The 26,945-nt window shown below is 36.1% G+C and overlaps 1 protein-coding gene, 1 long non-coding RNA gene and 1 pseudogene across 2 annotated transcripts; 1 reads left to right on the top strand and 2 right to left on the bottom strand.

The window, feature by feature from the left end:
- Positions 1-842: 842 nt before the first annotated feature.
- On the top strand, positions 843-1,190 carry LOC124209031 (28S ribosomal protein S18b, mitochondrial-like; the record flags this gene model as incomplete). The annotated part of the gene is made up of 2 exons (XM_046606899.1): positions 843-973; positions 1,041-1,190. Coding segments are annotated over 2 exons (261 nt in total), but the record flags the coding sequence as incomplete, so codon positions are not given.
- Positions 1,191-1,192: 2 nt separating this feature from the next.
- On the bottom strand, positions 1,193-3,229 carry LOC124209453 (annotated as a pseudogene).
- A 12,320-nt stretch (positions 3,230-15,549) lies between these two features.
- LOC124209452 lies at positions 15,550-17,047 on the bottom strand. Its single transcript, XR_006880921.1, has 2 exons — positions 16,748-17,047; positions 15,550-16,691 (listed from the first exon to the last, which is right to left on the bottom strand). It is a non-coding gene; the product is annotated as an uncharacterized LOC124209452 (long non-coding RNA).
- Between the last annotated feature and the right edge of the window lie 9,898 nt (positions 17,048-26,945).

Raw genomic sequence — 26,945 nt, 5'->3', positions numbered from 1 at the left:
GTGGTGGTATGTTCCCCATAAAATCCGATTTACGAAATTCATTTATGAAATATATGTATTACGGTATGCCTCTGTTGTAATATAAAGAAAGCGAAATAGCGCTCGCTGCTGACGTATTTATATAAAGTTGACACATTTACATAATCATTGCCATCATTCTCTTTCCCCAGATGGCGAGTGTAGTAACTTGAACGACAACTGCATTCGATGGTAAAACAAATACATTTCATCTTGTCACAAAAAAATTCACTTGAAAAAGATAACGAAAATATTACCAACATACGCAGGGCTAAAGGAGGTGAATGCCAAAAGAATGAAGAGTACATGAAGATTTATTGCCGCAAGTCTTGTCTTTTATGCAGTGGTATGTATCGTCAGTTGACTGCTGATGCGAAGCAATCCATCACACATTCAGGTCTAAATGATTTAATCGTTTTGATTTCAGACAGAAGCAACAACTTCTGCGAAATCCGAGTGCGTCGACGACGATCACTACTGTCCCGTTTGGGCGACCGAGGGTGACGGTTGCAAGGCCAACCCAGGATTCATGCTCCTACACTGTAGGAAATCGTGTGGTGAATGCTAACATGAGCACGATTTCCTTAAAAGGACTAGACGGATCCCCCTGATCAGAAAGATAGTCATCTTTCTTTGATGATTAATTTTATTTTATTGAGGATACTCAGCAACCTATGGGGAAGATCAGCTGTCTGGGTGAGGTATCGCAGAAATTTCAAGGGTCAGTTTGCCCCCAAAACAAGGAAGACTTGTATTCTGTATTGTAAGTTTTAGCAATTGTGCGAAAATAATAGTATCCATCATAAGTAAAATGATTTGTTTAGAGACAAGAAAAATTATCAACTGGCAACCCATGTCCAATCTGCAGGGATGAATACTTGATTCTTGATTGCAGAAATGTTGTACTACTAAGGCAATTCATTTCACCATTTAATGGAGCCATCCTGCCAACTGAGTAATTTTTATCAAAAAACCATTGTAGGCTACCACATCAACTTTTCTAATTATTTTTACTTTTACAGAAAAACTGGCTTATGTCAACATAAACATAGAGAATTGGTTGTAGCAATTATGAAAGCTAAAGATTATGGTTTAATTAAATTTGATGTTCCAAGTCGTGAATACGAATATTCTGATTACCAAAAGTCATAATTGAAGTTTAATACAGAAGTAGTTAAGGTTGAACAATCGTATTTGTATTTCAACGCGTATTTAAAGATCTTGCCCTTCCACCACAAACGATAAACACGTCTACAAAATAACTAACAAGCATTTTGATTTAATCAACTGCTTTGAGTAAATGACTTCAATTATAAGGTAATAGCAGGAAGGACCTTTCCTGTACATTTTCCGAATCCGATGCGATGAAGACCATCTCGTTCACAATGCCCTTCAAACAAACAGAAATTGTCGTTTTGAACTGTGCATTTTTAAAATATTTCTCACCCCTTATGATGACCTCGTCTTCATCTAGAATAAACTTGCGTGTAATACCATCACCCAATTCAACAGGGCGAGTGCCTCGCCAGCTAAGCTCCAGCATCGATCCAAATGCGTCAGTGGTCGGGCCACTGATCGTTCCAGAACCTAATAAATCGCCAGGTTGTAGGTTGCATCCAGTGATGGTGTGATGAACAAGCTGTTGCTTCATGGTCCAATACATGTACTTGAAGTTTGACCGACTAACAACAGCTTCTTTTTCCGAACCACCAGCTATCAGATTATGAGATGTTCAGTCATAATTACAAACATTTAGTTGAATTTCTACGATTATTTAAAACTGCTTAGGCTTAATAGATACTTCAAGGTTGATGTCAAAATTATAGTCATCAGCGTGTTTCAAATATGGAAATGGTTCGGGATCTTGGGGATAGTTGGGAACCTTGAACGGTTCCAAAGCCTCCATGGTAACAACCCATGGTGATATTGTTGTTCCAAAGTTCTTGGCTAAAAAGGGACCTAACGGGACGTACTCCCATTTTTGAATATCACGGGCTATTATAGGGGGGAAAATATGTTAAATATGATGCTGAATTGAATAAAAAGAAATGTAATACGTACCATTCCAATCGTTCATCAGGACCTTAAATGAGGAAAAGAAGCATTTAAAATTTAAAAAAAAGAAAATTATTTGTATGTTATGTAAGCTAAGTAGTAATGAATACAAAAACCCATACCATTCCAAAAATGTGTTGATCAACTTCTTCCACTGATACAGGAGTACCTAGAGGATTTGATTTCCCAACAAAGAAAGCTGTTTCCAATTCAAAATCCAAAAGTTTGCATTTATCAAAAATTGGAGGTTCAGCATCGTTCGGTCTCGTCTGACCAACGGGACGTCGAACAGGTGTCCATGATATCCAACAGGCAAATACTTCCAATTGGGCATGAGAGCATTATCTTTATCCCTAAAATTACACATTATTAAGTTATCTTTTTTCAGATGTAAAACCCTTTGGTGTTATTTTACCTAAACATTTCTCCAACATTTGAAGCATGAATGATGGAAGAGTAAAAGTCTGTGTAGTCACCAATTTTAGCTGGAAGGTGCATTGTTGCTTCTGCTTGCAAAACCAAAGCACTGCCCAAGAATACAGTAAGTTAGAATTGCTCTGTAATAGAAAAATTGTGAACGTGATTTGTTACTTTTTCCTCAGATCAATGTCATCTTCTAGTGTTTTGTTGCCAGTAGAAAGGAGATCTTGCAAAGTTTTTCTTGCTTCAGTCCAAGCTTTAGGTCCTAGTCCCATGAAACTGTTTAGGGTACTCTGTCACACATGATAGACATTTAATACTTCAATGGCACTATATACGATTAAAATCAAACAGGATATATTACCTCTTTCAAGACATGTTGACTGTTTTTCAGTTCAGGTCCATTAAACAGGTGGGCAACAGCGTTAAGATCAAGAATGTGTTCGCCGATAGCAACTCCGATTCTAGGTTGACACTAAATGAAGATAAAACAAAGTTATTAACAGTGATAGTCTGATAGAGACGTAATTTCAAATGACATCTTCTTTTACCTTATCTGCTGTAGAAAAGATACCGTAAGGTAAATTTTCCAAAGGAAAGTCGCTGTTTTCTGGAATAGATATGAACGACATTCTAGAACTTGGCTACAAAGTTTTTCAGCTCTCGATTCAGTCAACGTCAAAAACAAAAAAGAACACATCAACAGGTAAACGAGCATAGTTGAAAGCGAACATATTTGCCGGGAGCGGAAGACGCCAGGCGGCTAAAATTTCAACTAGGATCACCTTGCCATTGGCGCTATTCATTTTTTTTTTAAATGAGCGGAGCAAATATGGGCAATGGCCAAAAAATTTCGAAATTGGTCTGGATTTTTCTATACTCTGAAGATTTTTTTCTCAGAAACAATTGGAAATCATCTGGCATTTTGGAAACGATATTACAATAATCACCAATTATACGCTAAAGAGTTAAAAATCAGGGTTTAGTTAGACATTTATTAGGATAGGAAGTCACAAACTCACAATATAATAGGAAAATAAAATATCCTGCGGAAAGTATAGCAGATAACAGGATCACTTTATCAGTAAGGACACACAAAAAAACAAAAAAACAATAAATATGAAAGAATTAGTTTAAATTTGTGGATACGAAAATTTTAACGAAAAATGAAGACCAACACGATAACTTGTAGCGGATGTTATTGGCTGAGGATCAGGGGTCAGTGTTAAATATTTTTTTCGGTTTTCCCAGTTATGTTTTTAACTGTATGGCTCACAACATATGGTGCCTAAAGCGATGGGGATTTCCAATTTATACAAAACATTTAGTCATGAGTTGCCTCCTCAAAAAATTTAAGAAATTGTACATATTTTTTTTAGAAAAGCGTCCAGCGCTCTTGCTCACTGGTAGTAACCTCAAACAGGAGAGCACAAGAGAGCACAGGAGAGCACAGGAGAGCACAGGAGAGCACAGGAGAGCACAGGAGAGCACAGGAGAGCACAGGAGAGCACAGGAGAAAACAGGAGAGCACAGGAGAAAACAGGAGAGAACAGGAATGCACAGGAGAGAACAGGAGAGCACAGGAATGCACAGGAGAGCACAGGAGAGCACAGGAGAGAACAGGAGAGCACAAAATAGCACAGGAGAGCACAGGAGAGCACAGAAGAGTACAGGAGAGCACAGGAGAGCACAGGAGTGCACAGGAGAGCACAGGAGAGAACAGGAGAGCACAGGAGTGCACAGGAGAGCACAGGAGAGCACAGGAGAGAACAGGAGAGCACAAAATAGCACAGGAGAGCACAGGAGAGCACAGGAGAGCACAGGAGAGCACAGAAAAGCACCACTTAATACTTGAAGTTGCTATAATATTTCGTTCACTTGTTTAAACCATTTTTTAATTATAGGATGTTTAAATCAATGTCCAATACACCATTTCAAGTCTATTGAATCAATAAATTTATAGAGCAATTCATGAACAAAAAGTTTTAGAAAAATGCACATCACAAAACTTGAATTTTTTTAAATTATTCAAGTTATTTGAGTTTTCTTGTCGGGTAGCCTGTGGAAAGCACAGGAGAGCACAGGAGAGCACAAGAGAGCACAGTTGAGCACAGGAGAGAACAGGAGAGCACAGGAGTGCACAGGAGAGCACAGGAGAGCAGTAAAGAGCACAGGAGAGAACAGGAGAGCACAGGAGTGCACAGGAGTGCACAGGAGAGCACAGGAGAGAACAGGAGAGAACAGGAGAGCACAGGAGAGCACAGAAGAGCACAAAATAGCACAGGAGAGAACAGGAGAGCACAAGAGAGCACAGGAGAGCACAGGAGTGCACAGGAGTGCACAGGAGAGCACAGGAGAGCACAGGAGAGCACAGTAGAGAACAGGAGAGCACAGATGAGCACAGGAGTGCACAGGAGAGCACAGAAGAGCACCGGAGAGAACAGGAGAGCACAGGAGAGCACAAAATAGCACAGGAGAGCACAGGAGAGCACAGAAGAGCACCACTTAATACTTGAAGTTGCTATAATATTTAGTTCACTTGTTAAAACCATTTTGGGTTGCAGGAGTGCACAGGAGAGCACAGGAGAGCATTGGAGAGCACAGGAGAGCACAAAATAGCACAGGAGAGCACAGGAGTGCACAGGAGAGCACAGGAGAGCACAGGAGAAAAAAGGAGAGCACAGGAGAAAAAAGGAGAGCACAGGAGAGCACAGGAGAGCACAGAAGAGCACAAAATAGCACAGGAGAGCACAGGAGAGCACAAGAGAGCACAGGAGAGCACAGGAGTGCACAGGAGAGCACAGAAAAGCACAGGAGAGCACAGGAGAGCACAGGAGTGCACAGGAGAGCACAGGAGAGAACAGGAGAGCACAGGAGAGCACAGAAGAGCACCACTTAATACTTGATGTTGCTATAATATTTAGTTCACTTGTTAAAACCATTTTTGTATTATAGGATGTGTAAATCAATGTCCAATACAATATTTCAAGTCTATTGAATCAATAAATTTATAGAGTAATTCACGAACAAAAAGTTTTAGAAAAATGCACATCACAGCACTTGAATTTTTTATAAATTATTCAAGTTATTTGAGTTCTATTGTCGGGTAGCCTTTGGAGACCACAGGAGAGCACAGGAGAGCACAGGAGAGCAAGAAAAGAAAACAGATCCCGAAGAGTCCTATAGACATTCAAAGGGGCCGTTAAGTAAAATGGCAGGATCCCCCCCCCCCCTTATGGGAATTATAACAACTAAAAAAAAATTCCGAAAATTTAAATAAATTTCTTTTTTTTTAATTATAATTTCTGAAAATTTTTAATTTATAGCTTTTATCAGCTCCTGATGAAATTATCTGTGCCAAACTTTTTATATAGAAATTTTGGCTCAAAGATATAATCCATTATTTCGATTTCCTCGGATTGGTGACTGAAAAAATAAAAATCTCGGGTGCGATTTACACAAGGTCGAACAGTCCTTTTGCATCGAAATACCCCATTTTAATTAAGCCTAGTAAAATTTTCCGTTTTATGTTTGAAATTCAAATTTATAAAATTTATTTTGTTGAAAACTGGTGGCGAATCGGCGATGATAATACATTTAAATTTGGCAGTATTCCAAAACTCAAATTATTTGAAACATCATAGAAAAGCGTCTTTTTATTTTAATATAGACAAATGATAACTGGCAATGCTGTATATTACGTCTGCAAACTTCAACACTTCCCAGTTGAATTTTGCGAATGATCGAGTAAAGAGCTCAAAGATCTTTATACAGAATGCCTTTTTGACTTTTTGTATGTCTCATATACATTGAGATAATCGATGCCCACAGTAAAAATTCCGCCTTTGTTCGTACGAAGAAACAGAAGAGACCAAACACACTGAATAACAAGTTTTTTTCATTAAGTAAATCTTGTGTTTAAGAATGAAGCACTTTGTTGGGGCTATTAAAGTTCAGTTTTTAAGTACTTCACGGGCTGCAAAATGTACGCATTTTTCCTTTAAGAGGCAACTTTTCAACTTTTATCTATATGTCCGTTTAAAAAAAATTCTATTATCTCTGTTTAAACAGTATGTTGTTTCATGTTTCGACTAAGAATGTATGAAGATTAAAATTTCTAAGTGAAATAAATGAAGGGTAATAAACTTTTAATCCAGGTTTTTAAAACTTTCATTTAAATGAATTTGGAAGAATTCTTAAAAATTGCTTGGTTTTTGAAAATCCAAATATGAATTCAGAAACATTCTATTCGATACGCATGTTCCTGTAATTCACGCCGAACGATTGTTTCACGCTGTCACACATAATGCTATACAGGCTCGCGCCAACAATAATAACAAAATGCTTTTTACTCAAATTTTGACGCTGAATCCATGCATGATTCAAAAACTATTTATTTTCTACCTATGTACTTGTAATTATAAAAATAATAACGTCTGTTTTAACAATACGTACACAGTTATCCTTGAAAGTGTCTTTTGCAGGCAAATTAATCTATGTTTTGATTTTAAATTGTTGGAAGGCTAGCATTAGGGGGGGGGGGGAATTTGAATGATTATACATAGTTGATGCCTTATTTTCGGCTACTTGTGTATAAAAGAAATTTTTCATTTTCTTGAAAGTTCTAGAATAAGTATGGGGTAAGGTTTTCGTATATCGCTCATATTTCTTTGGTAACACTAGACCTATTCTCCACAACTCGAAAAATCCGTTTTTGAACGACAAGGAATAGGATCTTTATCCATCCACTGGTGAAGACTATGTCAACTTAGTGTCAAATACAGCGAAAAAAAATTAGCTACGAGCTGCTGGAATTACTTTAGCGGCGAAGAGTTCCTTTGCAAACTCGAAATAGGCTATATTCCGTGCCTCTCGTTTTGTGGTCGCCATATGGAATCCGAAAGCAATAGTTTGTCCATGGGGGGCATACCGTAAGTAATACTTGTAACACCCCGGTTCTCCTGTGTCACTTTTAAAAAAGTTTCCCACCCCTAGGGCGTGCTCTACTTTCGTCCGCGCGTTATGCACAGTAAAATTCCCCCATGACTCAGCATTTAAGCTGACGACGTATGTGTTGAAGTTCTCCCCTCTGTGACCGTCTAGGGTCACTACACCCATATCAATAAGGTGGTTAAGAAAAATTGTTGCGCATACCCTTTTGTTCTCTTTTGAATACTTTGCCATTTGTCGACAAAAATAACAAACAATTTGTTTGGCTAAGTAAAATACTTCGTGTTTCTGTCTATTTCAATCTATCGGGGGGGGGGGGGAAGGGTTACTCCAGCCGTCAGAAAGGGGTAGGGTACACCCAGCCGTAGAGAGGGCACCGGCACCCTGGGTGCCGCACCCCCAACCGTCAGTCGTCACAGCGCCTCTAGCGGCCTGAGGTTCTGGAAAGGGTCCGTACAACACCCAGCCGTCAGAAAGGTGTAGGGTAGCTATTACGAATCAGGAAGACAACATTTTCTACATCAATTTCAATTTGTACTCGCCCAGCAAACTTGACACATTTCGAGACACATTTAATATTATGTAGCACGCTAACGTTATTTGTGAAGGAATCAAAAGCAAAAAAAAACGGAAAATAAACTTTAAAATAAAATGACACATTCAGTAATACACCAATAGCCTACTTACTTACAAAACCTTAAACCTACTTTGGCACAACAGGCCTATTGTTGAGAGCACGAAGCCTAGCGCTTTGACGTAGCGTAGGAGTATCTTGAAGAGCAGGTTCGTCGTTATCTAAAAACAATATACAAAAAGTGTATCAATACATTTGTCGCCTCTAAGTATGTAGGCTAAGGTGATCAATAGAATTTATTAGCCATGAGAAGTATTTCATATTTGCCATTGGTTTAAATCCTCCATGATAAATCTTGTCTGATACACTTCTTAAATGATGTCAAAGCAATCCGAATGAGACTCTGCTTACTCAAAAATGTCTTAAGAAATCCTAAATGAGTACTGAGAAACCAATTAAAAAAAAGCAACTTAGATAGGATGCACTTCTGGAAGGGAACTTGTAAAGGCATTAACAAACACTTAACAAATTTTTACATCATCATCAATTGACCTAGATGAACTATCATCGTCATTATAAGTTAAAGTATCAGACAAAACGTTGACGACAATTACCAGCTATTTTCTGTATTGCGTGATAAAACAATTTGTGTACCAATAATTGAATTAATCGTAGTAGTATCCACTGAAGTAAACAAAACCTTGAAGACCTTCTTCGTCTCAACAAAAGGGGAAAAACATTGTGAGAGGAACAAAAAAAACTTTATCAGTTACATTTTTGCGTAAATTATTTACTTCACCTAAAATTAACTTCAGCTAAAAATAATTTGGCTTGAATTTTTTAATCCACCCGAAGAAAAAAAAGAATTTAATTTATGCGCCAAGATGCGCCTTCAATCTGCCATTCTTCGTTTTCAAATTGTTCATATTAGCAACCCAATTGCAATTAATTAAATTGTTACACTCATTCTCAATAAATATGAAATTGCAACAATACTTTAACCATAAGGATGAGGAGAAACACATAAATACTATTCAACCTTTCAGTTTCAGCTTTCTCATTATCCTCTGTGCTCTTAGCTTTATATTTACGGCCATCGTGGGCTGTCCTAGTTTACCTTCGTAGACTATGATCATTTCTGAGAGATAAATGACAGATCTGTGTATTGCGTTTTCCGCTTTATTCTTTTTGGTATTCTATTCCTTGAAATGAGAAAGTGTACTATTTTTCCAAATAAGAAACACCACTACATTTAGTTTTTCGCAATTTCTCATCTTTTTGGCTAAATTTTGATTTTTGGTAAAATTTTTCTGAACCACATGAAAATGGTTGTTCTTTATTGGCTTGCCAATGTTGTGAGAATAAGGATTTACCGAAATAATTTTCGTATTCTGGTTAGGTATTGGTTTTTAATGTAGCAAGTACCTTAATAAACAGAAGTAGTTTTTTACATTGGTGTTGAAAATGAAGGATGTAAAGGCGAGTTAATTTTATGTTTACATTTTTTTATATTTTTTTTACATATTGTTTAAAAAAATTTCAAAAGGGGAAAAAAGGAGGTCATAGAGGAAGTGAAGAAAGAAAATATAGCAAAAGAAATAAGAGAAAGAAGACGAAGAGGATGAAAAAAAAAACAAGAAGAGGAAGAACCAAAGGCTGGATCCAGCCATTCCAAAAGAAGGACATTTCAGTTCAAAAACAAAAAGGCTCTGCTAAAAAGCAAAAAATGAATGATGTCGAAGACCTTGCCCACGAGTTATTTCTATTACAACTCGAGCAAGTAACTCAAAATTTTCTTAACATTATAAAAACACTAAATTCCATTCTTTTTTCAGATGATGAGGAATAAACCTCTCAAGGTTAAGCACGAAGAAAATCGACCACATTCTCATAAAAATTCACATTCCTATAAAAGAATATTTATATTTTCCTTTTTAAACGAAAATAGGAAAAAGGTCACTTTGATTGTAGGTAAGAGTCACTAGCATTGCATTTTTTTTTCTTGCACCATATCGGAATTTCTTGTTGTCATGACTTTATTTTGTATTTTTATGGAATAAATTCAATGCGATAAAAATTGTAAGTTTCTTTTCTGATTCTAATGCCTTTATAGTTTCTTTATTTTTATACATAATGTTTCGGCTTGGAATTCTAGAACATGATTGTCTTACTTAAAGTTCGATATTCATTAATAATTTCCCCTGTAAAAACTTCCAAGCTTCCTTTTCATCACTTGCCAAATTGGAATTGTTATTTTATTGCCCTTTAATGGGAACATTTTTTAGTGGAATCTCAGAAACATGTTGACAACTACACCAATAGCTCACATTTTCTATATTTCTATATTTAACAGTATATCATCAATGGGGAGAACACCTCAATGTCAAACCTATCATTAGGTTGGTTGCTCAGAAAGTTTATATAAATAGATTTTTTATGTGGGGACACACAACATTTCATCATAATTTCTACTAGTAATTCCTTTATTTCTCGTTTAGATTTCAGTGAACAGATCAGTCTGAAGGAATGGACTTTGTGTGAGTTAAAACTTTAAAGGCAAATTACACTGCACTCTAAGAAGAAAAGCGATTGTGAATAGCTTTTTATTTGAATTGGCTTAATTTCAAAACATAATAGTACAGTCTGATATATAGTTATAATATATTTGGATTTAAATATTTATGTATTACATGTAAAAAATGATATATATTTATTATAAACTAATGTTTACCAATGTAAAACGTCGCATATAATGTTTTTCATCAAATTATAGGCAGAACACCTTGTAGTGGGTAACTTAATAAATATTGAAAGCACAACGGTTCTTGAATGGGGAAAAATTATTCTTTTGCGGAACCAACTGACTTTACCACAGAACAAATGTTTTGTTGCGACAGGGAGTAGTAGGGATAAGCACCTTTTTCGACTCTTCCATGATGGAAAACCCAGTCAGCATTTCACATTCAAATCAACTGTGACTCTCCCCAACATAATAGCTGCTAGGCTGCTACGAAGACCGTACCTAAATTTAGATGGGAATACGAATGACTATAGAGTAATTTAAAGAAAAAGAAATTGTTATCTCTGAAAAACTTGAAAATGTAGATGAAGGGTGTATTAAAATTGGAAAAAATGAAGAAACAATAATTCCTAAACCTTTTCTTAAAGGGCACTTGTGAGGATAAAGAAACTTTATTACATAAAAATCTTAAAAATTTAGAAAATCTTGAAAATCTTGAAAAAAGTTTGGATAAAAATATGAGTATGAAAGGAAAGTGAAGGATAAAACAACATGAAGATGTAACTAAGCAGTCTATGGTTCATTAATGTCATCGCAGACTAAGGTTTTTTGAAAAGATTTTCGTGGTGATCTACGAAAGTGCTGCATCCCTTAAAATTGATCGTCGGCGATGGGAGCAAATTTCATGTGATGATTTAGTCCGCAGTCACGTTTTGAATACCGAATACTGCTGTCTCATCACAATGCCACTTGAATGTCATTTCAGATTCAAATCGGAGGATCAGCTTTTGGTTTTTTCCGTCATGCAACGACCGTTTACGGAAATTGACATATTGACAAACGCTCAACAAAGTTCCAATAGTCGTTTGTGGCGAAGCTGGTGTCCATTCAAGAGCCCATGACCTGAGGGGAGAGTCACTATTGGAATGCTTTACTCCACGCTTGAAAATTCCATCCCTTCGAGTAGGCTATTGATCTAACACAAGGACAGCTTACTTTATTTTATTTTCAAGGATGGGATTAAAGTAACAAAAAGAAAGAGCTGACTGTAAACAGAATAATTGAAAGTCTCCCAACCTAATAGGCCAAAAAAAAAGAAATTCAAATTGGAGTTTTACCCGCCACTAAACTTTGACCGGAAGAATTAAAGTTTATTCGGTAAAGCATAACAAAAATGCATATCTAAAATGCATTTTTCACGACCCATCAAACAACCCAGCAAACTCATAAACATTTGCAATGGTCTAAATCTGAAAAGCTTAGACTTGCTGGTTTTCAAAACGTCAGGGAGTGCCGTAAACCTCACAAAATCAACTTGATCTCGGTCGTTGACACGAAACCTATGACTTTCATGGGAACGACGGTTAGGGCGACTGTCGACGACTGATATAAATAACTATAAAAAATAATTCTTTTTTAAAAAAGGCTACTACTTCAAGAACAAGAGGAAATTGAATTTTTTAACCAAAGAGTGGCCGCAACGAAAATCTCCAACAATAAGTTCTAGTTACGGCTGGACAACGTTATTTAGGTTTGAGTTCGCTGAACCACACCGGATGAATCCGGGCAAAATTTTCCCAGACCACAAATTACCCAACAACAAACAGCTCAAGAAGAATGCTAGAGAGCAGAGATGGTTAGATAACAAACGCAAAAAGAAGATTAAAGTAGATACTGAATCAATTTCAGAAAAGTTGGCTTCGAAATGAAACACAGGTATAAATGTAACATAAGGAAACAAATAAATTTTCCATAACAAAATTTTTTGTAGATTCTGAAGATGAATCCAACAGCGACGAAAACGTGGGAAATCACGAAAATTGAAACTACAATATTGCCAACCTTCTTCTAAAATTTCTAAACCGAATTCTTTGCATTTTCCCCCCTATGTTTAATTGTCGTTTGTGTAAGAAATCCAACAATTCTGATGATGAATTTGGGAGATTGATTACGACGATGGAACCTCAAATTCTCAAACAGTGTCTGAGGAAGACAACGAAAATGAGGAAAGTTTAGATGTGGATGATGAAGGTTTAGAAGGGGATGAGGAAAGTGAGGAAAGGAACTTAACAGTAAGACTGAGGAGACAAGAACGTACGTGATGGTTAGATAACCAACTAAAGAAGAAAATGAAACTAAATACTGACACTCTGTCTGATTAGTTGGCTGAAAAATGTAACACAGGTAATTTGTAGATATAAACACAGAAATTTTCCCTGACAAAATTTTTTTATACATTCATAGATTCCATATGGTCCTTCGAACCGGTTTCCGGAACTAAAACCGAAAACTAATACTCACTCTTTGTCTTTTTTCTTTCAGTGGAGAATCCAGACTGCACCTGTGATAACCTGTTCGCTCAGTGAGCCGTAGCTATAGCGCGCATCAATTAGTCAGCGACAGTGTTTGTAGAAGCCCGTGACACTAAAGCATGCTGGGAGCTTCTGAGAAATTTGTTTGAACTCCCCTTTTTTGAGTTGCTTAAATTCCCGCCCCCGTACTATCTCCAAGTGCGTTTGAGTGAAAGGAGAGAGGCGGCAGCCAGAGAAAACAGGCAAATTCAGTACTTGCCTTCGCACTTGCAACATGAATTAGTACAGTGTGAAGAGATTTTGCGCAATAACGCTAATCTCGTAGAGGAATCTAAGGCCTCTGCTCGAACAGCAGCGAAAAGGAAGCTCTTGGTGCTGGGTGAAGCTGAATTTTCCATAGAGGAAGCCAAACTTGAACGCAAACGCCAGGCGCTCCAAGCCAAAAGGCGCAGAGCCGAGGAAACCCCAGTTCAGTGCAACTGTGTACAGTACCCATCAGCCCACACGAGAGCGGATTAAGAGAGCGCAGTTAGTGGGCGGGTAATTATTTAAAACAATACAAATGTTAGAAAAAACACTAATCCTCGCATTTTTAGCATTTCCGGATGCCTTAACTACAGCCTTGACCCTCTGAATGAATTTTGTCCCGAATGTTGAAGGTAAGAACAAAAATTGTACCCAAGATTTTTACATAAATTTACTTTTTTTACACTTATTTAGATGAAAAAATTGAGCCAGAAATCTTTCTTCCTCAAACTGATCATTCTGATCATGAATCTGATCATGAATCTGAGCCTGACGACTACTTTTCTGGCCAAAGTGAAAGCGAGTCTGGGAATGAAAGTCAACAGGAGAGCGACACAGAGGATACTGATGAGGACACACAGGACATGACCAAGAAACAGGAGAAGGCAAGAGCTCGCAAGAAGAGGTATCTTAACAACAAGAAAAGCAAGAAGCAAAAACTGGATGTAGACAATCTGTCTAAGAAATTTAAGGAAGAATGCTCGACAGGTATTTAAATTATAAGAAAAAAGGAATTCATCTCACATTCTTTTTTGTAGATTCTGAAACATCTGACTCAGAATAAGATTGCAGCAGAGGAAGGCGTGAAATGGCAAATCACTCCAACAATATTAAAAATTCTTTTTCCCCCTTTTCATTTGGGCCCTAATGTTTTGCCTGCTTATCATAATTTTTTCACATTCATCTCCGTCATTCATCTTTCATTCATCGCTGTCATTCATCTCTGTTATTCATCTCTGTCATTTATCTCTGTCATTCATCATTCATCCTGTCATTCATCATCCCAATAAATTGTTTCATAACCGAAAGAGTGGTATTCAACTTACATTGAGAGATGATGTCCTATGTGGTAACCGACAGCTATAACTCAGGTAATTATCCAATGTTTCAGGTATCAATGTAGAGGCTTGCGAGAATAAGGAGCAGGTGGCTAAAATAGAAGAACCAGTAGCAGAACCAGCAGCAGGACCAAGTCTATCCCGAAAACGTCGTCTCGCCAGGAAAGCTGACGTAACCCAAAAAGTTCAATTTGGAAGAAGAGTTCAAAAAGCACTGCAGTGCCTCGGGTAAGTTTCCCAAAATAAAGTTCTGTATCCCTTTAATTTAAAAAAAACTTTAACAAGTTTTTTTTTTATTTCAGATACAGAATGATCTGTTAACTGTCTTAAATTTGCTTGCTATATGCTAGTATGTGCTGAATAAAATCTTGAAATGAATGACCAATTTTTTAATGTAGCTTTTACTCGCTGAGTGCCAATATGCCAAACTACTAAACTTAAGCTAGGTACAGCTATAAAGGTCTCTAACATAGTTATTGTTCCGTTCTCTGCCTACTAAACTTAAGCTAGGTAAACCGAGCTATAATACCTAGCTTAAGGCTTATTACCTAGCTTAATATCGAGCTATATTACCCTTCTTTGGCATATTGGCACTCAACTAAAATAGCGTGGTGAAAAAGGAAGAAGTAAGTGAAAAGAAGTAACTCTCTGAGGGGAAAAATAAAATTAGTTACCCCTTATGCCATATGAGCACCCAACCCAGATAAATTCCGACAGCGAGCCTGACAGCGACGACGACATTGATTATCAACAGTTAGTTAAGCTATAATCTGCGCCCCCCCCCCTTTCTAGTTGTTTGTAAACCAATTTCTTTGCATCCCTCCAATATTTGTTCGTGCAAGAAAATTCTACATATCACATCCACTCCACTCCACAACCTATGAATATTAACTGTTATTTTTTTTTATTCAAGACTCTGACCCCGTAAAAGAACACAAAGCTTATAGAGAAGCCCAGAATGATACAGAGGAGGAAGACGTGGATTCACAAGAAGAAAGAGATTCAAATGATGATCTAGGTGACTATGATTACGCAGAGACAAGTTCTGATTCCATTGAGTCCCTCTCCTCATCTTCTGAGGAAGATAAGGAAGATGAGGAATATGTTCGTGCAAGAAAACTCTGCATAGTTCTTCTTTTTCCCAAATTCCATTTTTTTAAATTGTTTTGAAACGGAGAAAGATAGTATTGAACCTATAATTCCCGCGAAAACTTTGACTTTGACTTGACTTTGTCTTAAGGTAGTCTTGCTACCGTTTATTTGTGACGTGAGTATTGTTTAAACAAAATTATTTTGGGTTAGTGTGATGAAAGTTTAACATTTAGAGCATTGGGTTTTGATATTAGTGATTAATGTGATTTCTTATTGTATATGTTACGTCATTATTTTATTGTTTAACACGAGGTTTTAAGTTTTTACTTTTTTTTCAGCTTGACGATTTGGACTATTTGCTTCATAGTGACTGTCCGGTGTACATGGGTAAGTGAAGTTGAATAAGTGATGATGAAAATATTTTTAATGGTTTCTAATAAAAATAAAGATGTAGTAGATTAATTTAGCTTCAGTTGAATTATTTCCCCATTGTCCTTCAGTTAGCTGTCAAAAGTTTTATCTTGTAATTGTTGCTTTATTTCCTATTTGGTAGGCGATATTCAATCGTAGATAATTGTAAATTAATTTGGTTTCTCTAAGATTTGTAATTGATAGGTTCATAAGGTATCTGTCATGCGTGATGATTTTGCAACAGTCAGAAACATGAAATTCATTTGGGTTTATTGGTATGCATGAGTTGACTGAATAGTAGACAGTTTTGTTTGTGATAGAAGATATTTTTTAATATTACTGTTTTCGTCTAGGTTGCTTGCTATTTAGTCTTAACAGTGGTTGGTGAAACGCGAGGTTTTCTATAAACAGTTCGATTTGATTGGGTAAGGTTCGTTTTCTGTTGCCATGCTTTGAATTTGCGTTTTAAGTGATGGCGTTTATTTTTTGAAATTGGGATTCATAGACAATTGCCACATTTAACATCCCGATCGCCACGCTTTCTTCTTAAAAGATAGGAAGACAGGTGCTACAAATTACGAACTGGGGAAATTGATTTGGCTACGTAGGAAACAATTGAATTGAATTTATTTACAGTTTGCGTCTTAAACGAAGACGATATTAATTTGACACAGTGTATCTTGTACATTTTATTTAGCTAACGGTCTGTCACGTAGCAGTTGGTTGTTGACTGTAAAATGCAGATCGATGTAATTCTGAAAAATTTACTTGATTTTAGTCTTTTAAAATAAGGACGTTACACTCGCAATACCTTTGACTTGACTTTGACCTTTCACAAGAAGAAAGAGATTCAAATGATGATCTAGGTGACTATGATTACGCAGAGACAAGTTCTGATTCCATTTAGTCGCTCTCCTCATCTTCTGAGGAAGATAAGTAAGATGAGGAATATGTTCGTGCAAGAAAACTCTGCATAGTTCTTCTTTTTCCCAAATTCCATTTTTTTAAATTTTTTTGCAACGGAGAAAGATAGTATTGAACCTATAATTCCCACGAAAACTTTGACAAAATTGACGGTGCGTCCGCAACGATGCTCTGCGACCACGCGACTGAAGCATGGAGTCATGGACTGAGGCCTGAAACGATAGAGTGGTGGTGGCGCGATGTGTTTTATAAACATACAACTAGCGCTTATGGTGGCCCGAAAGGTGGTATCTATTCAGACCACTGGCCTGAAGTGTATTCATCGTTCCCTAAATCACCTAGCGGTAGAAATATAAACTTTTTTGTTTCTTATATACAGTACCTACACAAAGTTTGGAAACACGGCGAGTATTTCCGCGCTTCTAACACGGTGGCTTACGGGCCAAAGTGTCTCCCTTTTTTACGCGATAACTCACGTTTGAGTTATCGCAAAGCAAATTTAAAAAAATTATCTTGGTGAGGAAAGAATTTCCTTTCACCATGATTTTTTGCAGATTTTAGTGAATTGAAGTTTATCCCCTACGTGCTAGATATAAAGTTTGGAAACCTCGGCGCGCTCGCCATATGTTTCCAAGCTAAAGTGTATGCTAGTTAAAAAATCATAAAAAATTGAAATTAATCAATTATTACTTGAAACTTGCACAAACGGTAGACGACATAGTCGTCTATATTTGGACAAAGTTTCAAATTTTTTGAATGAAACGCTGATTTTTGCCGATTTTTTAATAAATTTTGATTTTTCTTCTCACGTTGCGTGGTGCGTATCCTGCCCCGAGGGAAGAATAGAAGAGGGAAAACCGTCGAACCCCTTTGTTCTCTCCTTTTTCTCTGGCATTTTTTCTTTTAAAAATCGGCAAAAATCAGCGTTTTATAAAAAAAATTTGAAACTTTGTCCAAATTTATTTATTTAATTTATTTAATTACAAAATGTATCTGTTGTTAATTTTGCACAATTCGAGGAATTCCCAAAGTTGAAGGTTTTTCCTGGAATTTCTCTGTTGTTATAAAATATGAAAGCTGGAACTTTTCCAGATTGGAACAGGAGCTTATACATCCTCATGTACGCATCGGTTACCGCCTTTTCTTTTATATGATCAACGGATGTTACCTTGAATTCTTTAGAATAAAAAAGAAAGAAATTATTAAAAAAAAATAAAAAACGAACAAAGACATTTTAGACTTACTTATTCCTCCGATAAACACCAGCACGATGAATCCAAAATCATTTCTTTGTTTAAAACGGATCTCCGTCTTATTACAACCATCATCTTTGATCTTGTCATCCAGGGTTGGCTGGAGTACGTGGCCACCCCATACCCCACCCCCTGGAAGCAGTGCCTTTTGGACGGAATTTTGGTAGCCATCGAAATTCCATCCAAGAAAAAAATTACTAAATAAAAAAAAATATAGGGGGGGGGGGAAATTAACTTTAAATCAAAATAAAAAATAAATAAATAAAAACATACCAAGTCATAATTTTTTCTCGGAAGAGAAATGAAATATATTCGTGCAAACACGCATCTCTAGCATCCTCATATGTCCTCATATATCCTCATACATACTATGTACTATTGTTTACTTTGCCTTTTTTTGACAAAAATAACAAACAATTTGTTTGGCTAAGTAAAATACTTCGTGTTTCTGTCTATTTCAATCGATCAGTTTAAGTAACGAATGAGTACGATCCTAAGAAAATGGGATCCCCTTCAATTCAGAAGAAGTAAGTACAAATTTCGTAAACAAGAGTTATAAGATTACCTCTGCTTAGAGCACTAGTGTAAAAATTAAATCGTTCCTGATTATTTGTTGTTCTTTTACCACATAAATAAAAAAAAAATAGTTGTGAGTTGATAACTGCAGTATACCAAAATTTTGATTTCCAACTATGAAAGATTTTTTTATGAAAGATGTTTTTTTTAGCACTTAAATTTAAAAAAAATAAGAAATTTGTTGATATCTGCAGTATACCAAAATTTGTATTTTGAACTAGATCACAAGACATTTTATTATTTTCACTTTTTATGTCAAATACAGGAGCGGAAACATCTTTTGCCTCAGGACTTGCTCTGTATGTAAAAGTGATTCCAATTAAACTAGGTTATTTAACAGAATATAGCAAAAACTTTCACTGGCTTAGGATACAATTGAGAGGCGACATTTTTAGCCTTAGGACGAATTGTTGATCAGAATTTAATAGAATCTGGGTATTGGCTCCATAGTGGCCAACTTCGGTTGAATCCAAGAGATTTTCTTGTTGAGGAAATTAGTGATTCTTCATGTGTGGAACAGCTCATCCTGATTTCGGCAATTAAAGCACTAATTCCACGGTTGAAAGCGGGTGGCGTGTCGTTTAGGATTGATGCTTCCTCGCTGATCAAGTATGATGGGCCCATTAAAAAGTGTCATCGTCATTTGTCGACTATTCATTTTTTTTAATAAAATCTTTTGGAATTCTACATTCCTCAAATGGAAAATCTCTTCACGCCATTCGTGTGTAGTGCCGGCGACGGCGACAAAGTGAGATCCACGTTCACAGGGTGTACAGAAGACATTGCACCAATTATTCAAACGTCATTAATGAGGCAAGAACACGCCAGAAGCTAAAGGCTGCCACGCCCGGGAAGACAGTCGTCAACTTCCGCATCCGGTAGGCACGGAAAGAGAAGAAGCAGCTCACAGCTCACGAGGCATTAAATGCTGGAGATCTGGATCTGAATCTGCCACTTACACGACAGCATTGACAAAAAGAGACGCCAAGCAGGGTTCTTATAGCTACCTTACAATTCCATTCGGAAGATAGAAAATTTCTTTAGTTCATGTGGGATGGGTTGTTTTCAAACCTCATATTTTTTTTCCCTGTCGTAGACTCCCTGGACCTTCGCAAAGGTCCTTGAACCCATGGTGACATCGTTGAGAAGGAGGATGATTCAGATAATTCTACTTGGATGATTTTCTCGTCCTTGGTCGATCCAAGAAGGTGACGTTCTGCATTCCTAAGTTTCCCCATTTCGACAATTATGAATCAGTTTTTTAAATATGGAAATACAAATTTCAAAACAGTTAAATGTAACTATGACGTAAAGACGACATTTTAAAACTAGGGCAGCTAAAAATGGTCAACCAACAATACGATTTCGTTCTTTTGTACTATTTTGATATAGAAAATAGCCAGTATGAAAGATGAAAACGAATATACCTTTGGTAATATTGTTACGTGTAAGTCAAATCCTTTTCAATTATGTTTTGGTTTTTTTTATTATTAACAATAATTACCAACTTATATTTGATGCCAGTTTTATATGCAATCCCTTCTTGACCATGTGCATCTTATGTACCAGCTACCGTAATATATAAATTTGTTTTAGATACTTTTTAAAGATCTTAATATTTTGATAAGGAGTCAATTTACCACCCTTTCTTTCAGGTACTTCCTACTCCAGTAGTTTCACATTATACGAATAGCAGTTTCGATGAACAAGCAGACGATCGTAAGACTATATTTTAGTTCCTGATGTTAATTCTTACTTGACTTTCCAAAAATGGTGTGTAAATAGTAGCTGAAGTTTCTGAATATGGAATTCAGGATGAGGTTAGAACAACAAAGGGGGATCCCTATACAAAAAATTAGAAGGAAAAAGTGGTCAAGAGGACACAAGAGCTGAAGGGAAGAATGAGGATGGATGAAGAAAAGGTGACTACGGGTTCGCAGGGGTCAAACCAAAGAGTAAAGATGAACAGCAGAAGTAGGGGACAGTTCAATCCTGGAATTTTTAAAATGGGCTCTAAGAGACTCACAGAGAGACTTCCTTACCCGCAGGATGATTTACATACATCAGTTTTTTTTTAATTCGAACATAACTTCCAGAAATCCAGTGTGGGTATAAACTGAAGTAGCTCATGTAGAAAATAAAGGTAAAGAAGGTAAGGATGAAAGAAGCATCCAAGACGCAAGGAAAGAAGACACAAATGATCAAGAAGACGCAGGAACTTACGGGAAGAATGACGATAGAGGAATAAAAGCCCAGCTGGCACATCGTTGGCTGGGTCGTGACCATAACGCTATTTGACCAACATGTCGCTACCATCCTTTTCGCTGCTGAGTGTCATTTCCTGGTCACTACGTTTTCACTGCCTCATTTTCCCAAGAAGGTACCAAAAAAATATAAGGCAGTCTGTTGCTGATTTTACCTTGCCACTACATTTTCACTACCTAAATTTCACAACAAGTTACCACAAATATTCAATTGCTTTTTTGAACTGTTTTGAACTGTTTGAACTGAAAATTTTATTTCCACTTGAAATTCAAAATAAAATGGTCCATGAAAATTTGCGCCAGGTCTTGATTGAAATAGCGTTCTGGCGCACTTCAAAATACGATTGATGATGATTTTTCGCCACTTTTTCCTAAAGATCGTTATCCTGACCATCTTCTTTGTCCTCTTCTTCAATTTCATAACACAGATGATAGTTTAAGTTTCACAACACGGATGATTCATTTTTGTAAAGGATTCCTCACACTCTCTTGTAATTGACAGATTCACTTCCTGAACATTTATCTACAAAATAAATTTATTGGTGGAAAACTACTTTGTTTCTATTTAGTTTACATTTTAAAGCCAACTCTTCTGGCAACTCATCTGATTGAGTGCCAAATTTTATTTTATTTTTTTCGTTGGTTATCCATAACCATCTCTCCTTCCATGCTTTTCTCCTAAGCTATTTTCTGTTAGGTTTCTGTTCCTCATGCTGAGTGCCTTCACTTTCCTCATTGTTATCATCACCTTCATTATCCTCCTCTTAACCTTCCTCAACTTTGTAGTGTTGTTCAACTAAGTCACTCTCTCGGATTCCCCTTTCAAATTTGAAGATTTTTCCCCGTAGTCATGTTTCCCTAATTCTTCTCCAGAATTGTTGATGATTATTTCAATGATAAAAGTCATAAAATCATAAATACATTTTCAAAAACGTTTTTTTCTTCTTTTGTCGAAGCCTCTGTCCACTACTGAACAGGTTTTTTTTACAGCTTATCACGTTTAATCCTAGGAAATCTGGTCATTGGTTTTCGTTTAACGAAAGCTTTTGCTTTTTTTGCATCCTGTGCTGTTCATCTTGGATGACCAATATGACCTTAATTTTTACACGTGTCGGCTCTGTCTGTTGAACGTTTTAAAGATGTTGATCGACGATCTTAAGTACAAAAACACAAAGGACAAAAAGCATTGGCTTGATTAGCCATTTCGGTGGGAAACGAAGGAAAGTGAAAATTTTTTCTAATGGTTTATAGTTTACAATTTCCTGAACTTTCAATCTTGAACCGATAGCAAAGTGTCGGTTATTAGAGCTGTTGTCATTGAAAAATTGATGATCCCAACTGAATTGACGATAATCTTTGGAAAACATGACATGATGTCATTACGATTGTTCCAACAGTAGCACTGACAGTTAAAAAAAGTTATTGCAGCCATGGAGAAGAATCTGGACAACAATTGTTTAATGAATTTTAGTAGGTTAGAGCTGATAAGAAACACGGTCGTGCTGAAAGCTAAGGTTATCAGACTATTTCTTGATATAATGTAAATCACATTTTATATTTTGTTTATATATCAGGTTGCAAGATCACAAACATTTAGTACAACGGATGGGTTGCCTGTGGTAAGGACGGCATGGTTCAATTTGCTCATTGCACATGTCCAGCAGGGTAATATTTCATGGAACTGATTTGTTATTTTAAAAAGATCATTAGTCTGATTAAAAGTAAAATTGTATTACAGCCTAGGTGAAATGTGAAAACAATTCGCAACCCTACTGCATGGAGTGATATCGGCTCATGAAGTGAGGACAAACATAAGTTGCACAGAAGAAAAATGTGCTTGGATAGACAAAACTTCAAAAGCTGGTAATAAAACATTTGACCAGCACCATTATGTCCTTACTTAATAAATATTGTACTTCATAGCAATGTTTCAGAAGAGTTTGTATATTCGGTACTTAACTAAAGCCGGTAACGTCACGATCATCGTTTAAGGATCAAACACAAGAACAGATAGTCGTCTGGAAGGGGAATTAGGTTTCTTAAACGTCTAGCTCCTCTATCCAAGGTGATTGCTCATTAATTTTGCGCATTTTTGTTTATTGTGTTTGCGAGTTCGTTCCATTGCCATAAATTTCAACATTTTTGGAGCTTATTTTAGCTTTAGTTTAACTTAGAAGTTTCTGAGGGATTTCAAAAAACAGAAACTTTGGATCGTTCGTATGCCCATTCAGATTGATATTTGCCAAAATATTTTGTAGTTTTCGTGATGCTTGTTCACTTGCGCAAGCGAGGATGCTTATAAATCACAATTATTTTAAGTTTTTAAAGGTAAATTAACATGAAACTTAACGACCAATAAGCGTCAACCACACACGGAGCGGAGAATTTGAATTTAAGCTTCCATATACCGTTTATAGCTTGTCTCACTTATCTTTTGTTTTATTTGGAATCTTCATATTCACATCTTCATATTCACGAATAAAAGTAAAGGTAACCCAATTATAAACCGATAAACAGCATGCACAAAATAATGCAACACTTATAATTCTGTATTTGAACTGAGAGCTACAAAAAACACGTACAAACACAATAAACAAATATGCGCAAAAATAATGACGGAGATATCATTTAAGACTGTTGGATTGATCTTAATTTTTAGAATTCATTCAAGATATGAAAGGTAGGCTGGAATTGCATTTGTTTCAAACGTTTTGTCATTTATTAGAAAATGAAAAGTGTAATTCTTGAACTCTTAAGAGGTTTTCGTATTGCCTACGATTTGGCTAAATTAGTGGAAGTTAAAACGTATGGAAGAAAACATTTTGCGTTCGTTTTTTTTAGTTATTGCCGAAGTTTGGAAGGAAACGTTTTGCGTTCTTTTGTTTTTGTTTATTGCAAAAGGTTGAAAGAAAAATTTTTGTGTTCACTTCTCATTTATAGTGGATTGCAGTGAAACTTCTGGAAGGAAACATTTTGTGTTCACGTTTTCTTTTGTTTATCACAGAAAATTGAAAGGAAACTTTTTGCGTTCGCTTCTCATTTATAATTAATTGCAGAATATCGAAGCTTTCATTTCAGTCGAGAGCATTGGGCAAATCTCTTTGTAACGCTTGATCTCTTCTGTGTTGCTTTGAAAATGTATTCATCAATGAAGTGGCAAGATCCGCTTCAAGTATTATCATAGCCAGTAGTCCCCCTGCAAAAAATCACAGATTTAAACCCGAGTTCAACGTGGTATGTTTATTTTTATTTCCATTAAATGTTGTATTTATTAAATGAATTGTCAAGGAATTTTATCCTACTCTTTTGTTATAGTTTCTTCACAAAATCATTGTTTCCTTGATCAAGAATATCTGCTATCCCGCTGCATCAGGTAATTGTAACCTGGTAATTTATTGTGTACTTAGTTCATTTTTAATTTGATGCTACAAACTGATTATCTTGAAATTTAAATTCCTTAATAGAAGCAATTTGATAAGAAATCCTCTTTGCTGTCACCACCCCAAAAATGGGAATCGAAAACGAAGGAATTGCAAGAGTGGCATTTCTGAAGAACCTTAATGATGAAAGAAAAAGTTTAAATATTCCGATTGAGGTTTCGTTTCGTTTTTTAAAGGAATATTCTTTTTTTTGTGCAAGTCCCGATGGGGTGATTACTTGTCGTCATGGGAAATTTATTATTGAAATTAAGTGTCCTTACTTGATTGTTGTGGTTCAATCCTGTATATGGTGGGTTCACATCACAGTGGAGGGAAGCATTTTCGTGCAGATTATGACGTTCTCCGTTTTTATGCATACATTGTGTATTGCACAGCAAGTAACAGCGATATGTACTGCCTTTTCTATGGTAGCACGGATATATTGGCATCGACTAAAACGATGTTTAAATCCCAGAAGTCATTTTACCATTTCTACATTAATTCGAGACGCCAAAAAACATCTGATTAAAAATTTTATTGAGATCGAGGGGTACTAGAAACCAAGATTTCAGTGGAAAAGCTGAATCTCCAATCAAATAGGAATATTGTAGTTAAAAAATTGTTGATTATTCAGCTGTTGATTTAAAGATTATGTTCAAAATACGTACGAGTCATGACTGCTGCCTGAAAAACCAGTAAATATGTATGAAAATGTTCTGTCTGGAAGAACAATAGACATGAGACTGAAGCTATGAAATTTTTTGTGATATCGGTTTTTCATTCTTGGATTTACATGAATTTCAAATTGGCAACTATTCACATCACCTAAACTCACATCACCACATCACCCCAGGAAAATTAACTTTTTCATAAAATTGTGCTGCAATTCTTTTCATTTAGTTCATAGCCAGAAATTGAATGAATTTGGATTGTTTCCGGTAGAAGAATTAATTTCTAGATCAAATTAACGGCATTCCCGACTGATAATTCGTTTCTGTTGATCTTATCAGCTAACAATCGTTATCCGTTATAAACCTTATCAGCTAACAACCTTGCATCGAACCTTGGATGACTAAATATTGCAAAGCCATGAGAAGTATTTCATGTTTGCATTTGTTTAAATCCTCCATGATCAATCTTGTCTGATACACTTCTTAAATGATGTCAAAGCAATCCGAATGAGACTCTGCTTACTCAAAAATGTCTTAAGAAATCCGAAATGAATACTGAGAAACCAATTTACAATAAGCAACTTAGATAGGATGCACTTCAGGAATAAAAATTGTAAAGGCATTGACAAACACTTCACAAATTTTTACATCATCATCAATTGACCTAGATGAACTATCATCGTCATTATAAGTTTCAGACAAAACGTTGACGACAATTACCAGCTATTTTCTGTATTGCGTGATAAAACAATTTGTGTACCAATAATTGAATTAATCGTAGTAGTATCCACTGAAGTAAACAAAACCTTGAAGACCTTCTTCGTCTCAACAAAAGGGGAAAAACATTGTGAGAGGAACAAAAAAACTTTATCAGTTACATTTTTGCGTAAATTATTTACTTCACCTAAAATTAACTTCAGCTAAAAATAATTTGGCTTGAATTTTTTAATCCACCCAACCGAAGAAAAAGAAGAATTTAATTCATGCGCCAAGATGCGCCTTCAATCTGCCATTCTTCGTTTTCAAATTGTTCATGTTAGCAACCCAATTGCAATTAATTAAATTGTTACACTCATTCTCAATAAATATGAAATTGCAATAATACTTTAACCATGAGGATGAGGAGAAACACATAAATACTATTCATCCTTTCAGTTTCAGCTTTCTCATTATCCTCTGTGCTCTTAGCTTTATTTTTACGGCCATCGTGGGCTGTCCTAGATTACCTTCGTAGACTATGATCATTTCTGAGAGATAAATGACAGATCTGTGTATTGCGTTTTCCGCTTTATTCTCTTTGGTATTCCATTCCTTGAAATGAGAAAGTGTACTGTTTTTCCAAATAAGAAACACCACTACATTTAGTTTTTCGCAATTTCTCATCTTTTTGGCTAAATTTTGATTTTTGGTAAAATTTTTCTGAACCACATGAAAATGGTTGTTCTTAATTGGCTTGCCAATGTTGTGAGAATAAGGATTTACCGAAATAATTTTCGTATTCTGGTTCGGTATTGGTTTTTTATGTAGCAAGTACCTTAATATACAGAAGTAGTTTTTTACATTGGTGTTGAAAATGAAGGATGTAAAGGCGAGTTAATTTTATGTTTACATTTTTTTATATTTTTTTTACATATTGTTTAAAAAAATTTCAAAAGGGGAAAAAAGGAGGTCATAAAGGAAGTGAAGAAAGAAAATATAGCAAAAGAAATAGCTGAGAAAGAAGACGAAGAGGATGAAAAAAACAAGAAGAGGAAGAACCAAAGGCTGGACCCAGCCATTCGAAAAGAAGGACATTTCGGTTCAAAAACAAAAAGGCTCTGCTAAAAAGCAAAAAAATCAATGATGTCGAAGACCTTGCCCACGAGTTATTTCTATTACAACTCGAGCAAGTAACTCAAAATT

This window comes from Daphnia pulex, chromosome 12 (assembly GCF_021134715.1).
Source record: "Daphnia pulex isolate KAP4 chromosome 12, ASM2113471v1".
Classification (NCBI taxonomy): Eukaryota; Metazoa; Arthropoda; class Branchiopoda; order Diplostraca; family Daphniidae; genus Daphnia; species Daphnia pulex.
This window is presented reverse-complemented; position numbering and strand designations above follow the sequence as displayed.